The 26,990-nt window shown below is 42.5% G+C and overlaps 1 protein-coding gene across 1 annotated transcript in view; it reads right to left on the bottom strand.

Annotated features, from left to right (window-relative positions):
* Positions 1-10,398: 10,398 nt before the first annotated feature.
* The window catches only part of SEC61A1 (SEC61 translocon subunit alpha 1), a gene marked incomplete in the record, with an annotated part of 429,191 nt that continues 412,599 nt past the window's right edge, over positions 10,399-26,990 (bottom strand). The window contains 1 exon segment of the mRNA XM_044078537.1: positions 10,399-10,823. Coding sequence (XP_043934472.1) covers positions 10,637-10,823 — 187 coding nt within the window.

Raw genomic sequence — 26,990 nt, forward strand, 5'->3', positions numbered from 1 at the left:
AACAATTTGCATAGATTTTTTTTTCCTCCATGTTTTTAAGGACTTCTGCTTTGTTGCCAAATGAGCAGTCTTGGTTTAAGGGAGCATCCAGCAATTTAGCTTTAACATGACCTGGCAAATTTTGCTCCTTAAGCCAAGCATGCCTTCTAAGTACAGACTCAGTGACAGCAGCCCTGCAAGATGCTTCTAAAGAGTCCACACCACATTGCAAAGTACGTTAACCAACTTGTTCAGCAAAATACATTAAATCCTGTAATTATTTATTTCCAGCGTGGTCAGGAATCAACATAATTTTCTGTTTAAGCAGTCCCACAATACGCTGCTGATACTTTAACATATGAAACTGGCAGTTTAAGGCCCTAATGGCCAAAGTAGCAGAAGTATATACCTTTTTACCCCATCTGTCCAAGGCCCTGGAGTCTCTATCAGAGGGGGGTAGGTTTTTGGCAGTAGTAGCCTTAATGCCTTTAGGTCCTTTGGAAATGGTCTCTGGGTCCACAGTAGGATTCTTGAAGAGGAACTTGAGAGTCAGGTACTCCAATACCAGTCAGGAGTCCTGGGAGCTGGAGGTAGTGTCTGGGGCCAGGCTAGAGTCCAAGAAGGCATCATCTACATTGTCCAGGACAAGAGGGACAGCTAAAGGCCCGCATTGAGGGAGGAGGAAGAATTCCCTAAGCCTCTATTTGGAGTCAGAGTAATCCTGGCTTTCCCAACAGAAATGCTCCCTAAGAGTGTGCAAGGTTCAAGGTTTCACCAAAAGAAAAACCTTTTGGAGGGGAAACAGAGGGAATGGAATCCTTTGCATCAGAATCCTCATATGTAGACAAGGGCAAATCCTGGTAATTAGAAGAAACAGAAATTTCAGAATCCTGATCAGAAGGAAAATCAGTTCTAGGTCTCAGAGGGTGAAGGCTGGCTTCCCTTAAAGTAATAAGGTCTTCAGCCATTCTTATTTTTTAGGCATATGGGCCTGACCATGCGGTTTGGACGTCAGTTTTCTAAGCATGGGTAGAGTTTTAGGCCTTGAAGAAGAAGATGGAGTTGGTTTGAAATGCAAGTCAGTAGGCCTGAATACACCCTCAAAAGCCGGTGCCTGCACATCGGCTCCGGACACATCCATGGTATAGACATCCGCGGGTTCCAAAGCGGAAGAAGCATCTCGCGGCATCAGGAGAGGCCTGTGAATCTGAAGTAGTGGATATCAGGGGCTGCGAAAGTGCCAGAGTACCGGTGAACTGGCAACTAGCTTAACAGAAGCGTCATCAGCAGCTTTGGACCTATGCGGTCTGTCTGTCTTTATCTTTACGTTTTTTCAGAATTTCGGTAGTCAGATGGCTTACCGAAGCCATTTCTGGATAGTTACACTTAGCAAAATAATTTGCTGCAAAAAGATGTTGACGACTAATAGTCCGGGGTTGAATAAGGCACAAAGCCAACAGCGAGGGACATCATGGTCTGGGCCTAAGCAAGGAATGCAGTACAAATTAAAATCTTTGTGAGGTATTTGCTTTCCACAGGTAATATAATGGTTAACTTTTACTGACATCGGTTAAGAGCAAGAAAAAGGATACCCAACGGAGTACTTAGCTTTTTTGAAGACTTTGGTTCTGAAACTCGAAAATGAAAATTTCAGGAGTTGGACGACCTGCACTTGCGAACTGCTTCTGCTTCGGGCACCGCGAGGCAAGAAAGACTGATGTAATGGCATCGGCTGCATGTTTTATACCCCTGACGTCATGAAAGAGACCGAATCCAACACAGGAATCCAAGACTTTGATATTCAGGCCTGCCGAGAGCTACCTTGCAGGCAGATAACCCAAATGTAATGACTGCAACAGTGAAACATGAAGAACATCTGGGAAAATTGGGACATGAATGGCTAGGCTTAAAAAGGCTCTAGGGCAGTTGGATCTTTATATCTTTCAAAACTCTTTGGGTTTTGTCTTTATATTTTTGCACATCCTCTCTCACTTTTTCTAGGTAGCCCAAAATGTTGTCTATGTAATGTCTTTATAATGCTGTTGTATTAATGAATACGATTTTCCTTTTGAAGCCTTTAACAGTTTTCTCGTGCAAGTACTTCTCTTTCCTTTAATTTCTCAATCTTTCTAAATTTCATCTATTTAATAAGCCAAAATATTGTGCTCTCATAAGGATGCTAATAAGAAAAGTGCTGGCAAACTTCTTGCGTGTGGATACAGGAGGCAACAATCAAACTAAAAATCCTACAATTACCTGTAACGGCCGTGGGGACCAGTCATGTCTCGGATTAGAAATATCACTGTGGAAACCTCTCTGATTAGAAATATCACTGTGGAAACCTTTTCTTTGGCACAGTTCTAGTTACTGGTGCTACATTAGCTTGTGTGGTGAATCAAAGGTATCCTTGTCCAGCCGCTAAGGAGCACAATTACTTGCTAAAGAATTTTCCAGCAGGTTAGGTTTGGTCAAAGAAAGAAAGAAGCCTGGAGACCATTCATTCCAGATCAGTCCTTTATTCACTGCAGTTAGGCAGATGAGCACTTTCTGAGAAAGTGTTCAACTGAGCTTTTATCATGAACAATGTAAGGCGGGCAGCCCCCTGGGCTTGCATAGATTGTGGGAGGGGTTGAAGGGTGCACCCTTCAGAAATTTAGGGTTGCCCTTTGTCCTAAACCCCTTAAGGTGCTGGTATAATACCCAAACTACTAAAATAAAGAAAATCATGTCTTGTTTTATTAAGCTTATCAAACCTAGTAGAATGGGTCATTATTGCTATGTATCAATCGTTTATAAAGACTTGAGCAGTATAATATAGTAATCATCAAATTTAGTCCGTCTGGACACTTGGGAATTGTATGCATCTTAAAAAAAAAAAAAAAGTAGTAGTTTCTTTTGTCAGTCTGCACTGCTTTTTTAGTTTCATTTCTTAGTTGTCTGAAGTTTTGTTGATCTACTGGGTTTTTAGTTTATCTTGATTTGTTCCAGTATTTATTTCAGAGTTTGATTTTTTGCCTGGTTTCTTTTGAAAGCCATGGGGCAGATTTAGTTCTCATTCTTATAGAGTGCATTGGGGCATGGTGGTCTAGAATGGATAAGAAGTTAGAGTTAAAGTAATTGACAGCTTCCTCCAGTGGGAGGTATTTTAAGGGAGACCAGTTGCATGTTCTGAGTTCCCTTTAGAACAGGTCGGGGTTAAAGTTTTTCTTGTTTTAATTGTTCTAGGTATGGTTGGGATGGGTAGGTTGGTTTTATGCCTGATGATGTATGTTAGTGAGTGGTCACTTACATCATCACATTCAGCAAAACTTCTAATATTCCTGGCCTTCCTATAAACAAATGATGGGGCTTCACCCAAGATGTTAATCAGAAAAGGGTTTCCTGTGACAATGTCCCAGCTTCAGTCCTTTTCAGTTCTATAATGGGTTCCAGAATGTTTTTTAACATCTGACTTTCACAGCCTCTCACTAGAAAATCATTATCTAAGTTGTTCAGGTTTCTCAAAAATGGTTCCATCTCTGTGTTAATTCGAGCTAATCTATAGCCTTGGGATTTCACTACATTATACATGGTTTTTGTAGGATGTAGACTTTCTGTGGAGTAACAAGTTAACCCTCGTTGGTTTGCTGAATAGATCAGTGCTGATTCTGTTATTGTTGGTGTCCTTGGAAATCTGCATATCTAAGAAAGTGGTTGAAGTACAGCTATGGGAAGAGGTAAACTTCAGGAAGGGGGTTGTTTGATTGAGGTAAGTGATAAAATCTCCAAGCTGCAAGGTGTCACCTTCCCAAACAATAAAGACATTGTCAATAAAACATAAATAGCATGTGATATGCTGCATGTAGTCTGTGTTGTTTAACACAAAGTCCTCCTCCCATTTGCCCAGGGCTATGTTAGCTATGCTGGGAGCCATGGCAGCCCCCATTGCTATACCAGTTTTTTGTTTGTAGTGTTTGCCATTGAAAGTAAAGAAATTGAAGTCCAGTACAAGATTAATGAGCTTGCTTAACTTTTGCAGTTGTGCCTGTGTACCCTGATTATGTTTCTTAAAAGACTCCATAGCTGCTGTTATACAGTAATTGTGAAGGAGCACTGTGTACAAGGATTCCACATCAATAGTTACCAAAATGCTGTCAGCTTCCACTGTAATGTTTTTTATTTTCTTCAAAAAATCCATTGAATCTCTTACGTATGACTTATTCTTTTCTGCTAGAGGTTTCAGCAAGTAATCAAGGTAAATGGCTGTGATTTCAGTAAGGGAACCTCCACTTGCTACCACTGGTCTATAAGGTGGGTCTTCTCTGTTCTTGTGTGGCTTTGGTATTCCAAAAAAAGTAAGGTAAACGTGGGCATGGGCTCCATAAATAATTATAAAGATTTTCAGTGATAAGTTTTTCTTCCCATAATGTGGTGAGATTAGTGTTCCATAAATCATATGCTCTTTTTATGCCATCCATGGCAAATAACTCAGAAAATCTGTTATCCTCCAGCATTTTCTCTATCTTTTGGTTTTAGCTAGTGGTATCAGTCACAAGTATACCTCCTCCCTTGTCTGCCTTCATTGTGCTAGCTGGTGTAGCTGCATGGCTGAGGCCGTGTGCCAAAGGGTAATGGCGAGCCTGCAGAGAGGATAAGAGTGAGTCCCTCTCTGCTTGCTGATATACTACATCACTGTGGTGTTGTCTGTTTTGATCAGTAGAGGCCCAGAGGAGAGTAGGATTCTGAAAGCTGTCAGGGCATGCTGAACAGCTAGCATCTCTTTTTGGTTGATGTGCAGATGTATTTGATTTGGGCTTCAATGGCCCTGAATGCACCTGCTGTCCAGGTGTGCACCCCAGGTATAGTCTGATGCGTCTGTGGTGAGGGTCTGGGTGGCATGAGGTTGTGAGAAGGGAAGTCCCTTCTTGTGGTTGCATGATACTGCCCACCAAAGAAAATCTTTCCTTAGACAATGTATCATTGGCATGAGAGTTTCCACATCTTGAGTGTCGACACCAAAGGCTTTTTAGGTACCACTGTAGTTTCCTCATAAGCAGTCTAGCATATGGAATGAGTAGAATGCAGGAGGCCATGAACCCTAGAGCTTACAGGATTTTCCTTGCGGATAACTGGGTTCTGGTGGCTAGTTGAGAGAAGTAGCCTGTGAGGTAGGCTTGTTTTTCTGGAGTAAGGAATGCCATCTGGGATGCTGTTTTCCAGGCTTGCTCCTAGGAATACAATTTTTTGTGTGGGGACTAGTTTTGATTTCTTTTCGTTGACAGTATACCTCAGGGAGGTCAGTAGGTCCTTTACAAGTCAGGTGCTGTAGCAGCTTTTCTTGACTGTCTGCTTGAATCAGGCAGTCGTCTAAGTATGGGCAAATTTGAATATTTCTTTGTCTGCAAAAAGCAATGGTGGGAGCCAGCAACAGAAAGTGCATAGATCCTGCCCTGAAACATAGGTATTTCCTGCATGAGTTCCTGATTGGGATGTGTAGGTAGACCTCTTTTAGGTCTAGGGTGGCTAACCAAGCATCCTTGGAAAGCATTGGTAAAAGCTGCTGGAGGGTGAGCATTCTGTATTTTGGTATCACCAGAAAGGTGTTTAGAATGGATAGATAGAGGATGGTGTGCCACGTGCCCTCTTTTCTGGATACCAAGAAGAGTCTGGAGTAGAAACCTTGACCTAGCTGTTCTGCAGGATCATGCTGCACTGCCCTCATGGACAGCAGGGAAAGGACTTGCTTTTTGTGTGAAAATAAAATTTGTATCCCCGGGACACTATGTTGAGGACCCATCGGTCATCGCTAATAGTGGCCCAGTTGCTTGAGTGGAAGGAGAGTTTTCCTCCTAGGGGCAAAAGCAGATGGGCAGAGGTAGGGGATAGAAGTGAAAAGTCAATGCAAGTTGTTACCATGAGGGGGTGGCTTTGCACTCCCTGTTTTTGAAGAGGAGTAACTCCATTGCTTAGATCTCTGCATTCCCTGGGGCTGTTATCTGGGGGTCTGCTTCCCATGGATCTGGGCTGAACTGGCCTGGAGGGGGCAGGAAAGGACCAGTGCTTGGAGGGGCAATGCCTACTGAACCTCAGTGGCTGGACCTGTAAGAAGTCTTTAACTGCATAGATTTACGCCTTTTCTTCCATCTTTTTTAAGACCTCTTCTGCTCTGGTGCCAAATAAGTGGTCTTTGTTCAAGGGTGGGTCTAATAATTTGGATTTGACATGGTCTGGCAAGGTCTGTTCCTTAAGCCAAGCATACCTTCTAAGGACATAACTAGTGACCGCTGCCCTGAAAGATGCTTCTAGGGGGTCCAAACCACATTGCAAGGTGTGCTTTAGTTATGTGACTTGCAGAATGCATTAACTCTTGAAATGTTTTATTTTCTACACAAGCCGGAAAAGATTTTTTTTTTGTTTGAGGAGTTCCATGGTATGTTGCTGATATTTCAGCATGTGAAACTGACAACTTAATGCTCTAATAGCAAGAGTAGTAGAGGTGTATACTTTTTTACCCCATCTGTCTAATGCTCGGGAATCCCTATCTGAGGGGGAGGGATTCTTAGCTGAAGTTGCTTTGATTCCTTTAGTCCTTGAGAAATGACCTCGGGGTCAGCAGTAGGATTTTTGAAGAGAAATTTGAGAGTCAGGGACTCTAATACCAGTCAGGTTTCCTGGAGCAGGAGGAAGGGTGTCAGGAGTCAGACTGGATTCCATAAAAACATCATCCACAACATCCAGGACAGGAGGAATGGCCAAAGGTCCGTGCTGTGGTAGATCTAAGAATTCCCTAAGTCTCTCTTTTGACAGAGGGTAGTCCTGACATTCACATTGGAAATGCTCCCTTAAAGTATGTAGGGTTTCCCCAAATGAAAAATCCTGAGGTGGAGAGGCAGAAGGAATGGATTCTTCTGCAGTAGAATCCTTATAAGCAGAGAGGGGTTGCATATATTCATATTCAGATGAATCAGAGTCAGACTCCTGTTCAGATAAAACTACTGGGGACAAGTCTCTTTCTTTTGGAAGGAGTACTCTGGGTTCCCCTAATAAGCATAAGGTCTTCTGCCATTTTAAGCATTTGAGACTGAGACAAGGAAGCAGGTGCCTGAGCTTGGGTCGTCCTTTTTTTGGGTGTGGTTCGTACCCTGGGCCTTAGAAACTCTGTAGTCTTAGAAAGAACTGAAGACGTGAAAGAAGTCGGTCTGCATTGAGTATCGGTAGTGAGAAGTAGTTCCTCAGAAGCCGGTGCCTGCTCAGCAGCTCTGGACCCATCCAAAGTAGAGACATCTGCTGGATCATTAGTCAAAGAAGAGTGTTGCAGCACACCGGACTTCGAACAAGTCTTGGTAGCGGCCTGCAAATCCACAGAAGAGGGCTTCAGGGGCTGCGAAAGTGCCTCACTGAGGACCAGAGAACTGACGACTAGCTTAACGGAAGCATCATCGGCAGTTTTGGACCTGTGTGGTCTGTCTCTGTCTTTATCCTTACTTTTTTGGAAGATCTGTAGTCGGATGGCTTAGTGAAGCCATATCGGAATTCGAGGACTGAGCGAAAATATCTAGCTACAATAAGGGCCCGATGACGTACAGTTCTGGCATTGAATGAAGCACAAAAGCAACAGCAGATGTCGTGGTCTGGGCCTAAACAGGTGATGCAGTAAGAATGGAAGTATTGGTGTGGTATTTGCTTTCCACAGGCAAGACAATTGTTAACTTTTTCTGAGATCAGTTAGAGCAAGACAAAAGGTTCCCCAATGGGGTACTTAGCTTTAGGAAACTTCAACTTCAATTCAGAAATGAAAACTCGGGTAGCGGCCGACCGGCACTCATGCGAACTGCTTCTGCTTCAGGCTCCTCGGCAAGAAAGACTGATGTAATGGCATCGGCTGTCTGATTTTATACCACTGATGACCTGACACCAGTCCTGGAGCGACAGCAACCGACGCAGAAATACTAAGCCTCTGGTATTCGGGCCGACTGAGGGCTACCCCTGTCAGGATAACCAAAATGTGATGACTGCAACAGTGAAACACGAACAACATCTGTACAACAGAAGAAGGTTCTTCAGAGATATTTCTAATCCGAGACATGACTGGCTCCTGTGGCCCTTACAGGTAACCGTAGGATTTTTTAGCTTTAAATTTCATCTGGAAATTCTGGGCTTTTTGTGCAACAGTAACACAATTTCTTTGTTATCCTCAACAGTCCACTCTCATTGTGGCTCTTTTTTGAACTGCCAGTTAATGTGGACTACTACTTCCTTCTACAAGGGGATGGCATCTTCCCCCTAAGTCCGGCCTAACCCTGTTGTACAAATATTATCTTGAAGATTCTACACTGCCTTTTATTTCTAGTCTTGGCATAGGTGTGAACACTAGGATTGGGCACTTTTTTAATCCTGAAACCTGCGTCCCCAGCTGCCTTTTGTAAACCTACCTTTCTCCCTGATATATGCTACATAAAACACAAACTGTACATCAGCGCGGTCTTGGGGAGATTTTGCAAAAACAAGGTCCACTATGTGAAGGTACTTACCAAGACTTTAAGATAAATTCAGTTTCTGCTACTATTCTGCTTTTCTTACTGATCCCATCTATCCATTCAGACCACTCAAACCCTCCCCATGCCTACTTCAAAGGAGATTATGTAGGCCAAGTAATCTGGCACTTGTTTAGCAATGTTTTGCGTCAAGCTCCTTCCCCAGGCAGAAATGATAATATTGGTTCAGGTATTAAAGTTAAATACAGGAACACTTTAAAGGCGTCTGCAGTTGCAACATTTTAGACATTAAATATGGGAATTTTGCTAAAATGACCATTAGGACAGTACTCAAACTGTGTGAGCAAAATAAATGTATTGAGTATTTCCTCCTAAGATGGAATTCAACATGTGCTGGCCTCAGGTAAGATCTCTGAACTCGAGGGTCAAAAGATAATTATGAACCGAGGATATCAGAGAAGAATTCCCATTGGATACCCAAGTAATCCTCCAAACTCAGACAAGCAATATACATTGTTTATAAAACCTCAACAAATTGCAAAACCCGAGAATTTATCATTTAATAGGTACTCCCATTTTCAATTATAAAGCACTCAACTCCATTCAAAACACTGGAAAATTTCCATTATTACCAGCAAGAGAAACTGACATGACTGTCCAAGATCAAGGCTCTGGCAAAGTGACATCTACCATGTTCTCTTTACCAAAAGGCCAATACAAGAATTGTTGAGTAACATTTCAAGATACAGAAATGTTCTTTATTTTGAGATACCATTCATTCTAAAGCTACCATTAATACAGTAAAATATAAAACAGCATCAGGGGCAATCCCAAAGATCCATTTTACTTCACATTAAAATCATGGATTTATTCAGAAGGATGCAAAAGATGTTGCTCGTATTACTATATCCTAGGCTGACATACATTTGCAGTGCATGTGCCAGTGTCACTGCCAACCACTAAAGACAGACTATGGAACGAAATTTCCAGACTTGCTCTTGCAAAATGAGTATACATACACAATTTGTAAACCATGGAGCAAAATTTAATATGCTGTCACTCCTAAACATTTCCTGGTACAGCACACTTACTAGTACCACAGCCAGTATATATATATAGGACAACTCTGGAAAGTCGCATCACTATACCTATCCAAAAGACCAGTCTTGCAATCAGCTCAAAGGATTAAGTCTATGAGTTATTAAAAAGCTGCTTCCTGTAGTCCAGGATTTGATTCCTCCACCTGCCTACCGTGCAACTCTTTGCAAGTCACTTAACCAACAACTCCTGGGAGACTGGGAAAATAGGCTCCTTACTTAGTAATGGTCTATGAACCTATACAGGAATAGAATGCACTCCAAGACCAAGAGACTGTAATAAAATGACAAGTAACCCTGGTACCTTTTAATGACCAGCACATTCACTCAATACTGCAACCCAAAGAAAACGGCAGGGATCAAGAGGGCACAAATGTCTGCCTGCAACACTTGTTTACTAACTGAACCATATTTTAAGCCACGGAGAACAGGAATCACACCAATACCTATTAACTGCTGATTTCAGACTAGAATGATTTAGTCTACAGTTACAGCACAATTAAATTCCAATCTTAAACTAACCATGTCTGCATAAACTAGTGCTGAACTGGTGATAGGGCCACTAAGTGAAACTTGTGTAATGTTTAAAGAACAGAGACATGAAGAGCAGACACTGAAAAGGCCAGTGTCCATGGGCATACATAGTTAAACAGTTTGTGCTTTCAACCACAATTTGCACGCAGACACAAAAAATAAATATGGTACACAGTACCACCTTGAAAAGAAAAAAATAAAAACCAAAATTCTAGACATAATGAAATGCACACAGAAATATGCTGATAATTCCCTGAAAAGACATTCAAAAATTGATAAGCATGTCATGAGCATAATCACGATCAGTTTCCTTATTCTTTAGGAGGAAAATTATGTATTTTCTGAAATTTACAAAATAAAACAGTTGTACATACAAGTTGTATAAAAAGGGAACAGCTGTGCACAAAATTTTTGTTATTGAGATAACACAAAAAATTCTTGTCCAATAAAGTCATTTGCAATGTGCTGTCCTTGTCCTGCTTTGACAACATATTTATGTCAGTGGTCCACCAAAATAAATGGAGCAGTAACAATAGGGGGTAGCACTTTTAATTAGAAAAGCAGCCCTCCCATGCCTCCCATTTCACTCTGTTCCTTAACAAAGATCTCAAAATACTGGTAGATAATTGTGACGGCCAACAAAATTCCTGTTCCAGAACCAATGGCTCCAAGGAAATCAGCCAGTACAGAGAGGGCACCTATACAAAGTCCACCAAAAGCAGCTGCAGTTGGAATGTACCTGTAAAGTAAACAAAATAAAGACATTAAAAATCTTAATTCTGACAAAAGTTTGAAAAACCTTAACTTAAAAAAGTTAAAAGCCAAACTACTTAATGCAAGATCAGACAAAGTTAATCAGGCACAGCTGGCTTTGTGATGCAGAATGATACAGCTCTTGTGATCCAGACATTTGGGAACAGAGGTGCTACAGAAGCCACTGAGTCAGGGTGGGAGTGAATGCTCCATGCTCATTCACTTGGGGAGGGGGTGGTGTCCTGCAATGATGGCATCTGAAGGACACCAAGCTGTAAGGCATGCGAATACCTTAGGGATGCGTGCTTGAAACTGTTAAGCATTACTGATATGGAAGCTTTCACTGCATGCGAGAGTCCTCACACCTAGGACTGCTCGTGTCAGTCACCACAGAATGGGCTTGGACGTAAAAAAAGGAAACCTCCCTCATGACTGGCTGAGTGATGGCCTTCTTTAACAGGTTTGTGCCACTGAAAATGGGAACACATGGGCATGAATGTACTGGGAAGGCTTATTTTTTTCTCTAGCAGGTAGACAGACGTGACAAAGCCTGTAACGCACAGCTTACTATGAAACACATTTTATGCAAATGCATTCTAGTTTAAGATAAAATTAGATGATCTTCCTTAACATACACAGCAAGAAAATCTCCAACAATTGTCTTTTTGTAGCACACAAGCACAATCTGATTACAAATACTACCCCTTCTGTAAAATTTACTACCTCCTCCAATTCACTATGCTTTGTTGCCACTACACTTTCTTCCCTCAGTTTGCCCTCTGTACCATTGCTTTAATTTTACCTCCTTCCCACACTTCAACTGTGTTACTCTCACCTTCATCCTCCTGTACTCTTATAACAGATACTGAAGTATCTCAGGAATTCAGGTTACACCAAATACCCATCTGCTTTTGCTACTTTACTTTTTTTTATACCCCTTAATCACTACTAAATACCAAGTGTTACTATCTTTGACTAGACTTCTACAAAACATAGTATACTACTAGCTACTTTCTAACATGCAAACTGTCCTAGGTTACTAGGTTAGTTAACAAAAATTGCCCAAATTAGGTTACAGTGTCATGAGGTTACAAGCTGTAAGCTTGATTAACAGAACAGAGTTTTAGATCAGGCAACAGCAGCATTTTGCACCTCCGGTGGCCTACATACATTCTTAAATTCCTGAACAATATAGAGGGAAAAAAAAAAATTCAACAGCATAAACTTAAATACAGACATCTACTAAACAGTGAATGCTTTTAAAAAAACTGTAAGTAGTTATGAGCTTAGCAAGAGTCTTGCTTACTATGACAGAATTTCATACATTTACAGTATTTACATCAGTACTGTAATACAATGCAAAAAAAATCCAGAACGATTTTTCTCTAAATTTTCATGGCAACTTTTCATATCTTGGAAGCCATATAAAAGTACAGTTTTGTATACTTACCATAAATGTAGATGTTCAAGTGTATTCACTGCTGCAGTCATTACATTTGGGTAATCTGCTGGCAGGTTGCCCTCAGTTGGCCTGAATAACAAAGTCTTGGGTCCTGCATCGGTTGCCGTCTCCTCTTCCATGATGTCAGGTCGTCGGGGGGTATAAAACATGCAGCCGACGCCATTTTAATCAGTTTTTCTTGCCCCAGATGTCAGGTGCCCCCCAAATGGGGAGCAAAAATATATATAAACTGTAAATATATAAATGCACCTTAGAAACATAAAATTTACCTTCAACTAAAAGCAAATACACTACAAAGGCTTTTGAGTATAGTGAAGGAAAGAAAAGGTATAGAATGGGGGATGGCGGGTGGGTAACCCGGACTGCAACAGTGAATACACGAACATCTACATTTATGGCAAGTGTACACAACTGTACTATGTTCTTTGTGTTTCACTGTTGCAGTCATTACATTTGGGTAGAATCCCAAAGCTATGGATGGGAGGATGGAACTAAACAGCATTCGGAGCAGCTATAAGTCCCTGCAGGACTGCAGTGGCAAAGCCTGCCCTGGATTTAGAGAACAGAGGTAAATGATAATGCTTTGTGAGCGTATGAACTGAGCTCCAAGTAGCAGCTTTTAGAATGTCTTTGGTTGGGACCCCTCTGAGAAAAGCTGCTGAAGTAGAGGCAGCCCTGGTGGAATGGGATCTGATCCTCTTGGGCACAGGTTTACCATGGTGCAAATAACAGAAACGAATGCAGTGGCTTATCCATTTAGAAATAGTCTGCTTTGATATAGCCTTCCCCTCTGATACTGCAGCAAATGCTACCAGTAGTTGCTCAGACTTTATTAGAGATTTTGTCCTGTTGAAGTAGAATCTTAGTTGTCTGTGTACATCCAATGAATGCAGAATCCGCTCCCCCTTGTTCTGCGAATTGGGGAAAAATGTTGGCAGGTAAATGGTCTGGTTAAGAGCCACACTGGATACCACCTTAGGCGTAAAAGAAGGATGGGTCCTGAGGGCCACCCTGTCTGGGTAAAATAGAATGAAAGGCTCCACTGCCATGAGGGCCTGTAGTTCTGAAACCCTTCTTGCTGAAGTGACTGCCAAAAGAAAAGCCGTCTTCCAAGACAGAAATTTTATATCTGCAGAAGCTGCTGGTGCAAAAGGAGGCAGGGTGAGTTTTTCCAACACAAAATTGAGGTACCATGCAGGTGTTCTCCTGGGAGGCCTTAAATTTTTGGCCCCTCTGAGATACTGTTTAAGCAGTGGATGAGAAAAGATGGGAGGCTCTGTGTTGTAATGAGCCGAGATGGCAGAGGCATGGATTTTTATTGAAGAAAAAGATAGGCCCTTGTCAAGCATCTCAGTTAAGTATTGTAAAATCTGAGGAATATTAGGCTTTGCTGTGTCTATTTCTTGTGCTTGGTTCCAAGCACAGAATCTCTTCCATTTATCAGCATAAGATTTTCTAGTACTAGGCCTTCTGGCTTCCAAAATGACATCCATCACAGTTTTACTGAGAGATGTGGTTTGAATAATTAGTTGATTAGCCATGCTGCAAGTTTCAGAGTTAGGAGCGGAGTGTGCAGAATTTGTTAGTTCTGCTGAGACAGTAGATTAGGTGTTTGAGGCAAGTACCATGGAGGAAGGTGTGACATATTCCTTAGAAGCGGGTACCAGTGCTGGCGAGGTCAGTCCAGAGCAATTAGGATCATTTTTGGTTTTTCCTGTCTGACTTTTAGTAAGACCTTGGAGAGTAGTGGCAGAGGGGGAAAGGCAAAGACGGATAGGTTTTTCCAGCTGAAGGTTAGAGCATTCACTTTCCATGCTTTTTTGTGATGAGTTCTTGTGCAGAATTTGTCCAACTGATGGTCTTGGGGAGAGGCAAATAGATCTATGTCTGGGCTCCCCCATTTCTGTGTGAACATGCTGAAGATTTGTGGATCCAGTTTCTATTTGTGTGGGTCCATAAGATTTCTGCTTAGGTCATCTGCCAGAGTATTTTGCTTTCCTGGCAGGAATGAAGCTTGAATATGTATTTGGTAAGTCAAGGCCGTGTTCCACAAGGCCATGGCTTTCTATTTGTACGGGTCCATAAGATTTCTGCTTAGGTAATCTGCCAGAGTATTTTGCTTTCCTGGCAGGAATTGAGCTTGAATATGTATTTGGTAAGTCAAGGCTGTGTTCCACAAGGCCATGGCTAGTCTGCAAAGGGGGTAGGAATGTGTACCCCCCTGCTTGTTTATGTACCACATAACTGTGGTGTTGTCTGTCTTTATCAGTTGTTGTCCTGGATGAAAGTCCTTAAAGGCTGTCAGAGCATTCTGAACAGCTAGCATTTCTTTCTGGTTGATATGCAGATGCATTTGGTTTGGGCTCCATTTACCCTGAATGCATCTCCCTGCCAGGTGGTCCCCCCCAAGCATAGTCTGATGAGTCTGCAGTTAGGGTTTGGGTGGCAGGGGGTAGAGTGAATGACAGTCCCTTGTTTTGGTGACAAGTCTCTGTCCACCAAAGAAACTCCTGTTGTAGGCAAGGAATGAGAGGAATTATTTCCAGGCTGTGAAAATGTTGACTCCATAAACTTTTTAGGTACCAGTGAAGTTTCCTCATATGCACACTCGCATATGGAATTAGTAGAATGCAGGATGCCATGAACCCTAAAGCCTGCAGAATCTGTCTTGCAGATAACTGGGTTTTTGTTGCCATTTGTTTGAAGTATGTTGTCAATTGCCTTTGTTTGTCTGGCGTGAGGTAAACCATCTGGGCCAGTTGTATTCAAGCTTGCACCCAGGAATGTAATTATTTGAGAGGGTACCAGTTGTGATTTCTTTTCGTTTATGGTGTACCCTAGGCATGCTAGAAGCCTTTTTACAAAAAGTACAGTTTTGTACCTACCATAAATGTAGATGTTCGAGGATCCCCATTGCTGCAGTCCTTACTATTGGGTATAGTCCGCGTCCAGTCGGCCCGAATACCAGAGTATAAGGCTGACGTCGGTCAGGCGCATTAGACTGGCGTCAATGCGTCAGGGTACTAATGCGCATGACCGACGTCATATCCTCAGTCTTTTCTTGCCCCAGATGTCAGAAGACCCTAAAAAGACAAGGCCCAAAATACCTGCACCAAAAATATGTACAATATATACAATATATACAAAATATAAGCATGTAACCTCACCTACACAACCACCCCTAAACACAGAGGGAAGGAGGGAGGGTAAATTGGACTGCAGCAATGGGATCCTCGAACATCTACATTTATGGTAGGTACAAAACTGTACTATGTTCTTAGTTCCCCATTGCTGCAGTCCTTACTATTGGGTAGAATCCCAAAGCAGAGGTAAGGGAGGCTGGCAAATCATAAAGAAGCAGGAGCTGACAACATGCCTTGCAAAACAGCTGTGGCAAAACCAGCCCTAGACTTAGAGTAGATAGGAAGGTGATAATGCTTAGAGAAAGTATGCACTGAACTCCAAGTAGCCGCTTCAAAATATCCTTAGTTGCCACCCCTTAGAAATGCTGTTGAAGTGGCAGTAGCCCTAGTGGAATGAGGCCTAATCCCAGCTGGAATCTCCTTGCCATGATGGGAATAACAAAATGCAATGCAAAGCCAATCCACCTAGAAATAGTTTGTTTTGACACAGGCTTGCCCTGTGAACTCAAAGCAAAAGAAACAAACAACTGCTGAGACTGCCTGAAATCCTTAGTCCTGCTTAAATAATAACGCAATTGCCTGTGTACATCTAAAGTGTGCAAAATCTTTTCCCCTTTATTTTGGGGGTCTGCATAAAAGTAGGCAAATGAATAGTTTGGTTTAAAGCCACACTAGAAACCACCTTAGGCATAAAGGAAGGATTAGTACGTAATGATACCCTATCCTTATGGAAAATCAAAAATGGCTCTACTGCCATAAGGGCCTGCAACTCAGACACCCTTCTTGCAGAAGTAATAGCCAACAGAAAAGCAGTCTTCCATGACAAGTATTTCAATTCAGCAGTAGCCGCAGGCTCAAAAGGTTGTAGAGTAAGTTTTTCCAACACAAAATTGAGATCCCAAGCAGGAGTAGGAGCTCTACATGGGGGTCTTATATTCTTTGCCCCTCTAAGAAACTGCTTGAACAAAGGATCGAAACAATGGTGGGTCACAATCATAGTGAGCTGAAATTGCTGCAGCATGAATCTTAATGGAAGAGAAGGACAAACCTTTGTCCAATAACTCAGTAAGATATTGAAGAGCCACACTCAAATTAGGCTCAGAAACCTGCAAATTCTTAGCTGTACTCCAAAATAAAAATCTCTTCCATTTTTCTGCGTACACTTTCCTTGTACTAGGTCTTCTAGCTTCCATAATCACATTTAAAACTTGTTGAGGAAGTTGAGACCTGCTGCGTTTCAACACAGAATATGCCAGGCTGTTAGATGAAGAGTGAAGCTTGACATTGAGCAGATGACCATCCTTCTGAGATAACAGATGAGGAATCAGAGGTAAAGGCCATGGAGGCTTCCTTACCAGACTCCGTAGTAGTGGGTACCAGTGTTGCGAGGCCAATCTGGAGCTATCAAAATCATCCTTGGCCTGTCTTGTCTGACCTTTAATAGTACCTTTGGAAGAAGAGGCAGAGGAGGAAGGCATACACATGAAGGTTTTCCAACTGAAAGACAGAGCATCCACTTTCCAAGCTGTGTGATGAAACCTTTGTGCAATACTGTGGCAGCTGGTGGTTTAGTGGAGAAGCGAACAGATCTATGTCTGGAGTTCCCCATGACACTGTCAATTTTTGAAATACATGAAGATCAGTTTCCACTGTGGGGATCCATGATTTGTCTGCTTAACACATCTGCTAAGGAGTTCTGTGCTCGGCAGAAACCTTGCCTGAAGAGTTAGTTGCAAGCTTAGCATGTCTCCCATAAAATCATTGCTTGCCTGCATAGAGGATAAGAATGTGTTCCCCTTGCTTGTTGATGTACCACATGACAGTTGTGTTGTCTGTTAGAATCAACACCTGCCCTGGAAGAAGTAACTCCTTGAAAGCCATTAATGCAAACTGGACTGCTAACATCTCCTTCATGTTGATATGTAGATGCTGTAGTCTGGCAGGCCACTTGTCTTGTATCCACTTTCCATTTAGATGAGCTCCCCAAGCAATGTCCGAGGCATCTGTCGTTAAAATCTGACTCGCCCCTGGCCGGGTCACAGAGAGTCCCTTGTTTAGGTGACATTCCTGGGCCCACAACAAAATTCTTTTGAAGGCAAGGTATTATTTGAATGACAGTGTCCAAATCCTGGCAGTGCTGTGTCCATACATTTTTGAGATACCATTGTAGCTTCCTCATATGCAGTTTGGCATTGGGAAGCACCAGAATACAAGATGCCATGAACCCTAATGCTTGAAGGACTGTCCTTGCAGTCAGCCGGACTGATGAGATAGTTGATGGAAGTAAAGTGACAGACTCTTTTGTTTGTCCGGGTTAAAAGGCCATCTGGGCTGCTGTATTCAGTCTTACACCCAGAAAGCACATGTCTTGAGAGGGTACTAGACTGGACTTTATTTCGTTCACAGAATACCCTAGGCATCTTAGCACTGCTATAACATATTCCAGATGCTGTAGAAGGTCTTCCTTTTCTTGAGCCAGAATCAGGCAGTCGTCCAAGTAAGGATAGATTTGAATTCCTTGAAGCCTGAAGTAAGCTATCACTGGAGCCAGAACCTTTGTGAATACTCTGGGCAGTAGATAAGCCAAAGGGCAATGCAGAGAACTGATAATGAGAATTTCCAGCTCGAGGCAGATACTTCCTGCAACTTAGCCTTATAGGCACATGAAGGTAAGCTTCCTTGAGATCTAAAGTTACCATCCAGTGATCTTTGCCCAGCAGAGGTAAAAGCTGTTGTAACGTCAACATCTTGAACTTGGGAATGTCCAGAAAAGTGTTGAGGAGAGATAAATCCAAAATTGGTCTCCACGTGTTCCCCTTCTTTGGTACTAGGAACAGGCGAGAATAAAATCCTAGGCCCCTTTCTGATACAGGGACTGGCTGAATGGCCCCATCTGGAGTAACTGAGAAACTTGCTTGTGAGCCTCCTTTCTTTGTGGAGGAGGAGCGTCTGGCATGCCTTTGAAAGGGGCATTGTATGGAAATAAAATCTGTAACCGTGGTGAATGATATCCAACACCCATTTGTCTTGAGTAATTAAATCCCAATTTTCTTTGAAAAGAGACAGTCTTCCTCCCAAAGGAGCTGCCAGGCGAGAATCTACTGGCAGCTGAAAAGACAGGTCATTGGGTCTGTTTACGAAGGACTGACCCCTGCCCTCACCAGAAGTCTGAGCAGGTGAACTCCTGTTCTAGGCCTAAAAGAACCTTGAGCCCTGCCCTACCACGTCTAGACCTACCCTAGACTGGGAATCATAAGCAGGATATGTCCACCCTTAGCAGGCCAATTTCTACTAAACTTCGGTGGCTGCACCTGCAAAAATCTTTAACAGTTTGCATAGACTTAGCTTTGTCCTCCATTTTCTTTAAAACTGCTTCCACAGGCGATCCAAACAACACATCAGACTGTAAAGGAGCATCCAAAATCCTTGTCTTAACATGCTCAGCTAAATTCTGATCCTTCAACCAGGCATGCCTGCGAAGAACAGAACTAGTAGCAGCCACCCTCGAGGAGGCCTGTACAGCATCAAAACCACATTGCAAAGAATGCTTACCCACTTGTTCAGACACATGAACCAAATCCAGCAACTCTTTACACTCAATACCTTCCGAAAGCATCCACCTTAGATTTTAATTGTGAAAGGAGATAATTCTGATATTTTAGCATGTGAAACTGACAATTCAACGCCTCATGGCTAGAGTGGAAGAAGTATACACTTTCTTTCCCCACCTATCCAAAGCCCTTGCCTCTTTATCAGTGGGAACAGGATTTTTAACCACAGAAGCCTTAACACCTTTAGGCCCTTGAGAAATAGTTTCTGGGTCCCTCCTAGGACTCTTAAACAAGACTTATGAGCTTGGGCACCCTATAATACCGATCAGGCTTAACAGGAGCAGGAGGCAAAGAGTCAGGGTTCAGGAAGCCTCTGCAAAACATCTTCCACCACATTCAACACAGGAGGAATAGCTAAGGGCCTATGCTGGGGTAAAAACAAGAATTCCCTAAGCCTTTTCCTGGAATCAGAGTAATCCTGGCCTTCCCATTTAAAGTGCTCCCTCATGGAATGCAGAGTCTCTGAAAATGAGAAATCCTCAGGAGGAGAAGCTGTAGGAGTGGAATCATCCACATCAGAATCAGAATAAGTAGGATACTCCTGCAAGTCTTCCGCAGAAGACTCTGAAGCCTCTGAACACTGTTCAAAACTATCAAACTCGGTTCCACCCTAGGCCTCTTATCAGGCGGGGCATAGAACCTCTAATCATAGTAATCAAATCTTCTGCCATTTTAAGCATATGTTTCTTAGGTACAGAACCCAAATGCTAGGAGAAGCCCCCACTGAAGCTGAACTAGGCCTACCTCAAAGAAGTTTTGGCAACAGAAGGAGAGGCTCTAACTACCCTGGGAAGAGAGGGAAGAACAGTTACCTGAGAAGCCCCTCAGCCTGGCCTACCTCCTGAGAAGGCACATCCTGTAACAGTAAAGTTTCTGCCTGAGACTCCATGGAAACTCCTGGCAAAACCTCTGGCTCCACTGAGCCTTCTAAAGAACCGGCGTCCGGGACTGCCGGTTCATCAACCCTAGGCTTGCTGTTTTGTCCTTGCGCTTCTTGGGCCGGCGGGCGCCGGAGCCGGACGGCATTTTATAATTGCAACGCTTCCCAAACACTAACCTGGCACAGTCTAACCTCCTCTTAATAGTGCGTTTGTTAAACCTAGCACAAGAGCGGCAACCAACAACGTCGTGCTCAGGCCCTAAACAAAGGTATACACAAGGTATGGTAATCCCTATGAGGTATCTGTTTCCCACAAGAAATACAGTTATTCACTTTTTCTGACATCCGGTTAAATACTGAGGCAAGTAAAAACCACAATGTTCCCAGCGGGTACTTAGCCAACTCTGTTTGGTCTGAAACTCCGGTTTCGGAAATATTTCAGAACGCCAACCTGCACTCGCAAAACTGCTTCTGCATCGGACCATGCGGCAAAAAAGACTGAGGATATGACGTCGGTCATGCGCATTAGTACCCTGGCGTACTGACGTCAGTCTAATGCGCCCTGACCGACGTCAGCCTTATACTCTGGTATTCGGGCCGACTGGACGCGGACTATACCCAATAGTAAGGACTGCAGCAATGGGGAACGAAGAACATCGCCAGATGTTGAAGAAGAGTGTCCTTGTCCTCTGCTTGAATGAGACAATCGTCCAGATAAGGATAAATTTGAATGTTTCTTTGTCTGCAGAATGCAGTTACTGGTGCCAGGCACTTTGTAAAGACCCTGGGCATAGTAGATAAGCCAAAGGGCAGTGCAGAGAATTGGTAATGCAAAAAACCTGCCTTGAAGCGGAGGTATCTTCTGCATGATTCCCTTATTGGGATATGCAGGTATGCCTCTTAAGTCTAGAGTTACTAACCAAGCATTCTTGCCTAGCATAGGCAGTAGCTGTTGTAAAGTCAGCATTTTGAATTTTGGAATGTCCAGGAACATGTTCAGAATCGATAAGTCCAGTACTGGACACCATGAACGGTCTTTTCTGGGTACCAGAAAAAGTCTTGAATAAAATCTTTGCCCTTTTTCCTTTTCTAGTACCGGCTGAATAGGCCCCCATATCCATGAGGGACATGACTTGTTTCTGGGCCTCTGCCCACTGGTTTTGTGGCAGATCCGGCCATCCGTTTGGAATTGGCAAAGTATGGAAATGAAATCTGTACCCCTGGGATACTATGTTTAATACCCACTTGTCCTGGGTAATTAACTGCCAAATTTGATCATGAAGTGCTAGTTTTCCCCCCAAGGGGGCTGCCAAAAGATAAGTGCTTGGAAATGGTAGAGGAAAGTCATTGAGACTGCTTACTGTAGGGTTGTTGCTTTGTTTCCTTCAGATTTGGAGGTGGAGGCACCCCATTGCTTTGACCCATAAGAACCCTGTGTTTGATATCTGGAGCCTTTTGAGCACCTGGGTTTGCCCTGAGTGGCTCTGTTGGACACAGGAAAAGACCAATTTTTAGTAGGCCAGTGTGCCTACTGAACCTGGGTGGCTGCACTTGCAAGAAATCTTTTACAGTTTGCATAGATTTAGCTTTGTCTTCCATTTTCTTTAAAACCACTTCTGCTTTATTACCAAACAGAGTATCATGCTGCAAAGGGGCATCCAACAATTTAGCTTTAACATGATCAGGCAGATTTTGCTCCTTGAGCCAGGCATGCCTTCTAATCACAGATCCAGTTACGTCGGCCCTACAAGAGGCCTCCAAGGAATCAAAACCACACTGCAAAGTATGCTTTCGAACCTGTTCTGCCGAACGCAATAAATCCTCTAACTCTATTTTCCACACAATCAGAAATCAACATTTTCTATTTTAGTAAGCCCATACATTCTTCTGATATTTAAGCATATGAAACTGGCAGTTTAAAGCCCTGATTGCCAAGGTTGGAGATGCATAAACCTTCTTACCCCATCTATCCAGTGCCCTCTATCTGAAGGGGTAGGATTTTTGGCTGTAGAAGCCTTTACACCCTTGGGACCCTGAGAAATAGTCTCAGGATCAGCAGCAGGATTTTTGAAAAGAAATTTGTGGGAGTCAGGAACCTTGTAATATCTGTCTGGCTTACTAGGAGCCGGAGACAGGGAATCAGGAGCCATGTTTGATTCAGAGAACACATCAACAATGTCTAATACAGGAGGTATTGCCAAAGGCCTATGCTGAGGAAGAAGGAAATCCCCAAGCCTCTTTTTTGATGCAGAGAAGTCCTGACTCTCCCAGTGAAAATGTTCCCTTAAAGTATGCAAACTCTCTCCAAAAGAATAATCCTCAGGAGGAGATGCAGATGGGATGGATTACTCTGCATCAGAATCCTCATAGGGTGGAATAGAAAATTTCTGATCAGAAGAGGAATCAGAAGAAATGGAAACCTGATCTGAAGATTCATAATCAGCGCCTTGCCTAGGCCTCTTAGCAGGATGTGGTTGAGAACCCCTGATCAAGGTAATTAGATCCTCAGCCATTTTGATAATCTGATTTTTAGGCATAGGGGCCTGAGCACGTGGGCTCATGCGTTGGTTTTTTAGACATACAAGTTGTTGACCTTGTTTTTGTTGCTGGCGTCAGTTTAATGTAAAAATGTTAAGGCCTGAACACCCTCAGAAGCTGGTGCCTGCTCAGTGGTTCCGGACCCATCCAAGGGGGAGACATCCGCAGGTTCAATACTTTGCAAATCTCGCGGCATACTGGACTCTGAATGGGTCTCAGTAGAGGCCTGCGACTTAAAAGTAGCGGGTATCATGGCTGCGTGCCTCACTGAGAACCAGCGACTGGCTTAGGAGAAGCTTCGTCGTCGGTTTTGGACCTCGGTCTGTCTGTCTTTTTCATTGCATTTTTTGTGAACTCCGGTAGTCGGATTGCTAACAGACGACATTTCAGGGTAGTTAAATCTCGAACCAAAATATTTAGAAGCAAAAATATACAGACGCTTAACAGTGCGTTGGTTAAATTTAGCACAAAACCAACAGCAAGGCACGTTGTGATCAGGGCCTAGGCAAGGAATACAGTACAAATGAAAATCCTTATGAGGTATTTGCTTCCCACAAGTAATGCAATTAACTTTTACTGACATCAGTAAGGAGCAAGAAAAAAAGTTTCCCCAACGGGGTACTTAGCTTTAGTTTGAAGACTTCGCTTCTGAAACTCGAATACGAAAATTCCAGGAGTCGGCCGACTGGCACGTGCAAACTGCTTCTGCTTCGGGCACCGTGCGGCAAGAAAGACTGATTAAAATGGCGTCAGCTGCATGTTTTATACCCCTGACGACCTGGAAGAGGAGACCACAACTGACACAGGACTCAAGACTTTGTTATTCAGGCCGACTGAGGGCAACCTGCCATCAGATTACCCAAATGTAATGACTGCAACAGTGAAACACGAAGAACATCTAGACATGTAGTATAGAGTATTTTTGATCAGCAGACTTGAGCTTTTACAGGATGGCAAACTGCCGATCCTGCAGAGTGCTTTTCTACAGAAATACTGACAGAAATATGCAAAATTACATCCACGTCTAATCAGCAATATAAGTAGCACTATTTCTCCAGTTATAGAACTTGCAATGCAATTATCAATGATGGCTTTCGTCAATATCTAACATTTCACCTGATGATATGCTTCAGGTTTTAAGTCATTTAGTTTTGGGAATATTAATGTACACAGCAATAGCTCTAGCAAAGGGCAAAATACATGGACAGCGATAAAGAGTATTTTCTGTCTCCATTCCTGACATTTCATACTACCATCAATAAGATGTAGCTCACTCCAGTTATGAAAATATGAATATCAAGTGACTGTGATGACAGTAATTAATACCTGTACATTCTTGAGTAATGTTCATATTGTCATCTTCTTACATCTTGCCCTTTCACAGGCTACCAATTACTTGGTAAGCTTTGTTAGACGTCCTAAACACATGACCTTTCCCTAATGTGTTTCTCCTCAGATGATCCTCATACTTAAACTTGTTAAAGCTGGACTTAGCAGTTTCTTCCTCTCTGTTGCATCACTATCTTAGTCAGCTTCCTCAGTGCACAACCAAATTATGCCAAATTAAATCTCTTGATATTTGGGTATTGAAGGGTTGGCATGATGGTTAAGGTCTTTACTTCTGACACAAAATTCAGGGTTTGATTCTGACCTGTGGTTATTGGCTAAGCTTGTAATACTGTAGTGTTCAGACTGATAATATTTTAAAGGTCACGGGTTGGCAGAATAGTTAAGGTGTTTACCTTTCAGACACAAGATACAAGGTTCAATTTTCATCTTTGGGAAGCATAGCCAGGCTAAGAAAGACAGCAAGACACCTGTAGATTTTTGATACTTCACATCCACAGGTGTCACAAAACTTATTCAGGCCAAAGATTCAGATTTTTTATTGTATGCTGTTTCTGCTTTCTTCTCCTAGTGCCATAAACAAACGGGATTACTGGAGTGCTACAGGACAACTTTTGTTATGCCAATTTTTGCAATAGGCCCCAGTATTATACAGCTTGATGGCTGTTGACATATGCACTCTTGAGAAGCCTTGCGTGCAGTGTTGCTGTGTAATTTGCTACTTTGCATTTGTTGCTGGTACTTAATTGTTGCATTCCTGTACTTCTGACTTAAAGGGATTCAACATTAAGAGTGTTTAGGTCTGCATTCCAGTGGCAGTGGGAGGTAGCCTGATCTGTCTCACTGCTGGGAAACGCTTTGGTCTGCCTTTAGTGTGATTTGGTGATAGGACAGAGGGCCATTATATTTATTTTAGCAGCTTTCTGTACTGCTATACTATTGGCGTGTCTGTGAGACACTATCCTGCAAATAACCGGAATTAAAATTTTCCTTATAAAAGACTACATCAGGGATCACCCCAGTACCTAGTTTAGCATCGCTTTGAGGAGAACAGCCCTGCAAGTACATACTCTAGTAGTCCGCTATTAATGCTCTTGTAGCATCCACTAGTAAAAAAAAGTAAAAAATTAAAGCTATATGGATCTGCACTTTTCTATTACGTCTGCAGCCAGCTTGGTGGCGCTAGGTGTCTGAAGGCAAAGTAGTAATTACCTCATGCTTACTATCAATCACCTAATTCTAAAACAGACTGACAATGGTATGTGACAGACGAAGTTACACAATGTTACTGTAGGCAAGACACACTTGCATGCAAGCACTCGCTCTGTCATGTGTGTGCACACGCACTCACATATACTGAGGATCTTAAATATAATCTTCCAAAACCTCAAAGACCTCCAAGACATCACAAAAAAATCCTCAGCAGCCTCTAAAACACTAAGAAAACTTGCACCATGACACACACAGCGTCATCAGAAGGTATCTCAACCTCTAAGCACATAAGACAAACCACCAAACAGCACAATATTTTAGTCATAGTTAGGAGACTAAATTAGGAAAGCAATGGATGCCCCACTGCCTCACTCACTAGGATGAGCATGAACACAGTCACAATCAGCTGCCAAACAGGGGCCAAGGATCCCCCAGATTACACATGCGCTGAAGTCATTGTTCCACCAGTACCAGTACGACTCCATCATAATCCAAATTGCTGTAAATTACATGAAACGTACCTTCATGGACTATATGAAGACAGACGTGATAGAGCTCTTGTATTAGACTATACATCACAGGCTGGTATAAGCCTAGCTAAAATCTTGTCCACTCTGCAGTGCCTTTTTAAGGCAGTGCCAGCCTGATAAACTTAAATAGTTAAATCAACTCAGAGTAATTTAATGGGTTACTCCTCAATATCAGAAGCACTAACAGGAAACTCCACTCCCTGTAAACTCTCTTCATCCTTGAGAATAACAGTTAGTGGTGCAGCTGCAGAAATTTTGTTTAAAGCCATAGAGGGCTCCACAAAGTACAGTTGTGTACCTGAGAAATCCAAAATAGATGCACGGAAGACGCTGCACGGCTACAATCAATGAATAGCCAAAAAACAAACAAAGCCAGCAGCTGTTGGTAACTGTATATACAAATATTTATTCACCAATGAAGGAAAAATCCCTCATAACTTAGATAGCTCAAAAACTCATACAGACCGGTTTCGGCTCAACAGAGCCTTCCTCAGTGAGAGTAAAAAATATATAAACAGAGACACATCCCAGTGACTATACATATATACAACTGGGAATATAAGAGAACCAATCACAATCCATGACCAATAAATCACAATTGGTCATTAAGACCTGGTGGGAACAAAGCCCCAAGTTTAATGATCCATTTCCTCTCCTTAGAAGTAAGTATCTCATGCCACTTCACCTTATCTTGACATTTCCCCCTAATACAATCAATGGTCATAAACATAAAATTGGCTGAGGTGTGTTTTAAACTGTGCTTATATAATGCGTTGTTACCACGTTTATTTTTAATATCACTTGTGTGTTCACAGATTCTAAGACGGAAAGCCCTAGAAGTCTGACCTACATAAAACGCGGAACAAGTGCAGGTTACCAAGTAGATAACCCACTCAGAACTACAATTAGCCCAAAATTTGATCTCAAAACCTCAGGAGTGTTTTGCTGCTGGTCACAAGTAGGACTTTGGTACAAAATTTGCAATGCCCACATGGGATACATCCACCACTGGTGCCCCTGTAAAGTTAGTTGGTAGAAACTTTAGCCTGTGACAGACAAAGACCTCTTATAATGGCTCAAATGGGACCCAATAGTTCGTCCCTTCTAAAGAAAAGGAACATCTGTCCCTGAGAATAGTGTGTAACTTATTCTCCAAAAGAATATTCCAATGTCTATCTATGATGTTCATAAACCCCGAGTATTAGGTCCATAGGTAGTGACCAGCCTCAATGGCTGCTGAACCCCATCCTGGTTCACGATCTTTATAGTGTAATAAATCATTTCTATTGAAATTGAAGCCCATTGTTTGGCCATGTGAACAGTGCCGACATCCTTTATTACAGAAAACTTATAGGTGTAATTAAATGATTTATTTTGAAATAACGGGGATGTAGTAAGAAATGTATTCTGGAATTTCCTGAAAAATAAAA

This window comes from Protopterus annectens, chromosome 7.part1 (assembly GCF_019279795.1).
Source record: "Protopterus annectens isolate FY-2018-M chromosome 7.part1, PAN1.0, whole genome shotgun sequence".
Lineage (NCBI taxonomy): Eukaryota > Metazoa > Chordata > Ceratodontiformes > Protopteridae > Protopterus > Protopterus annectens.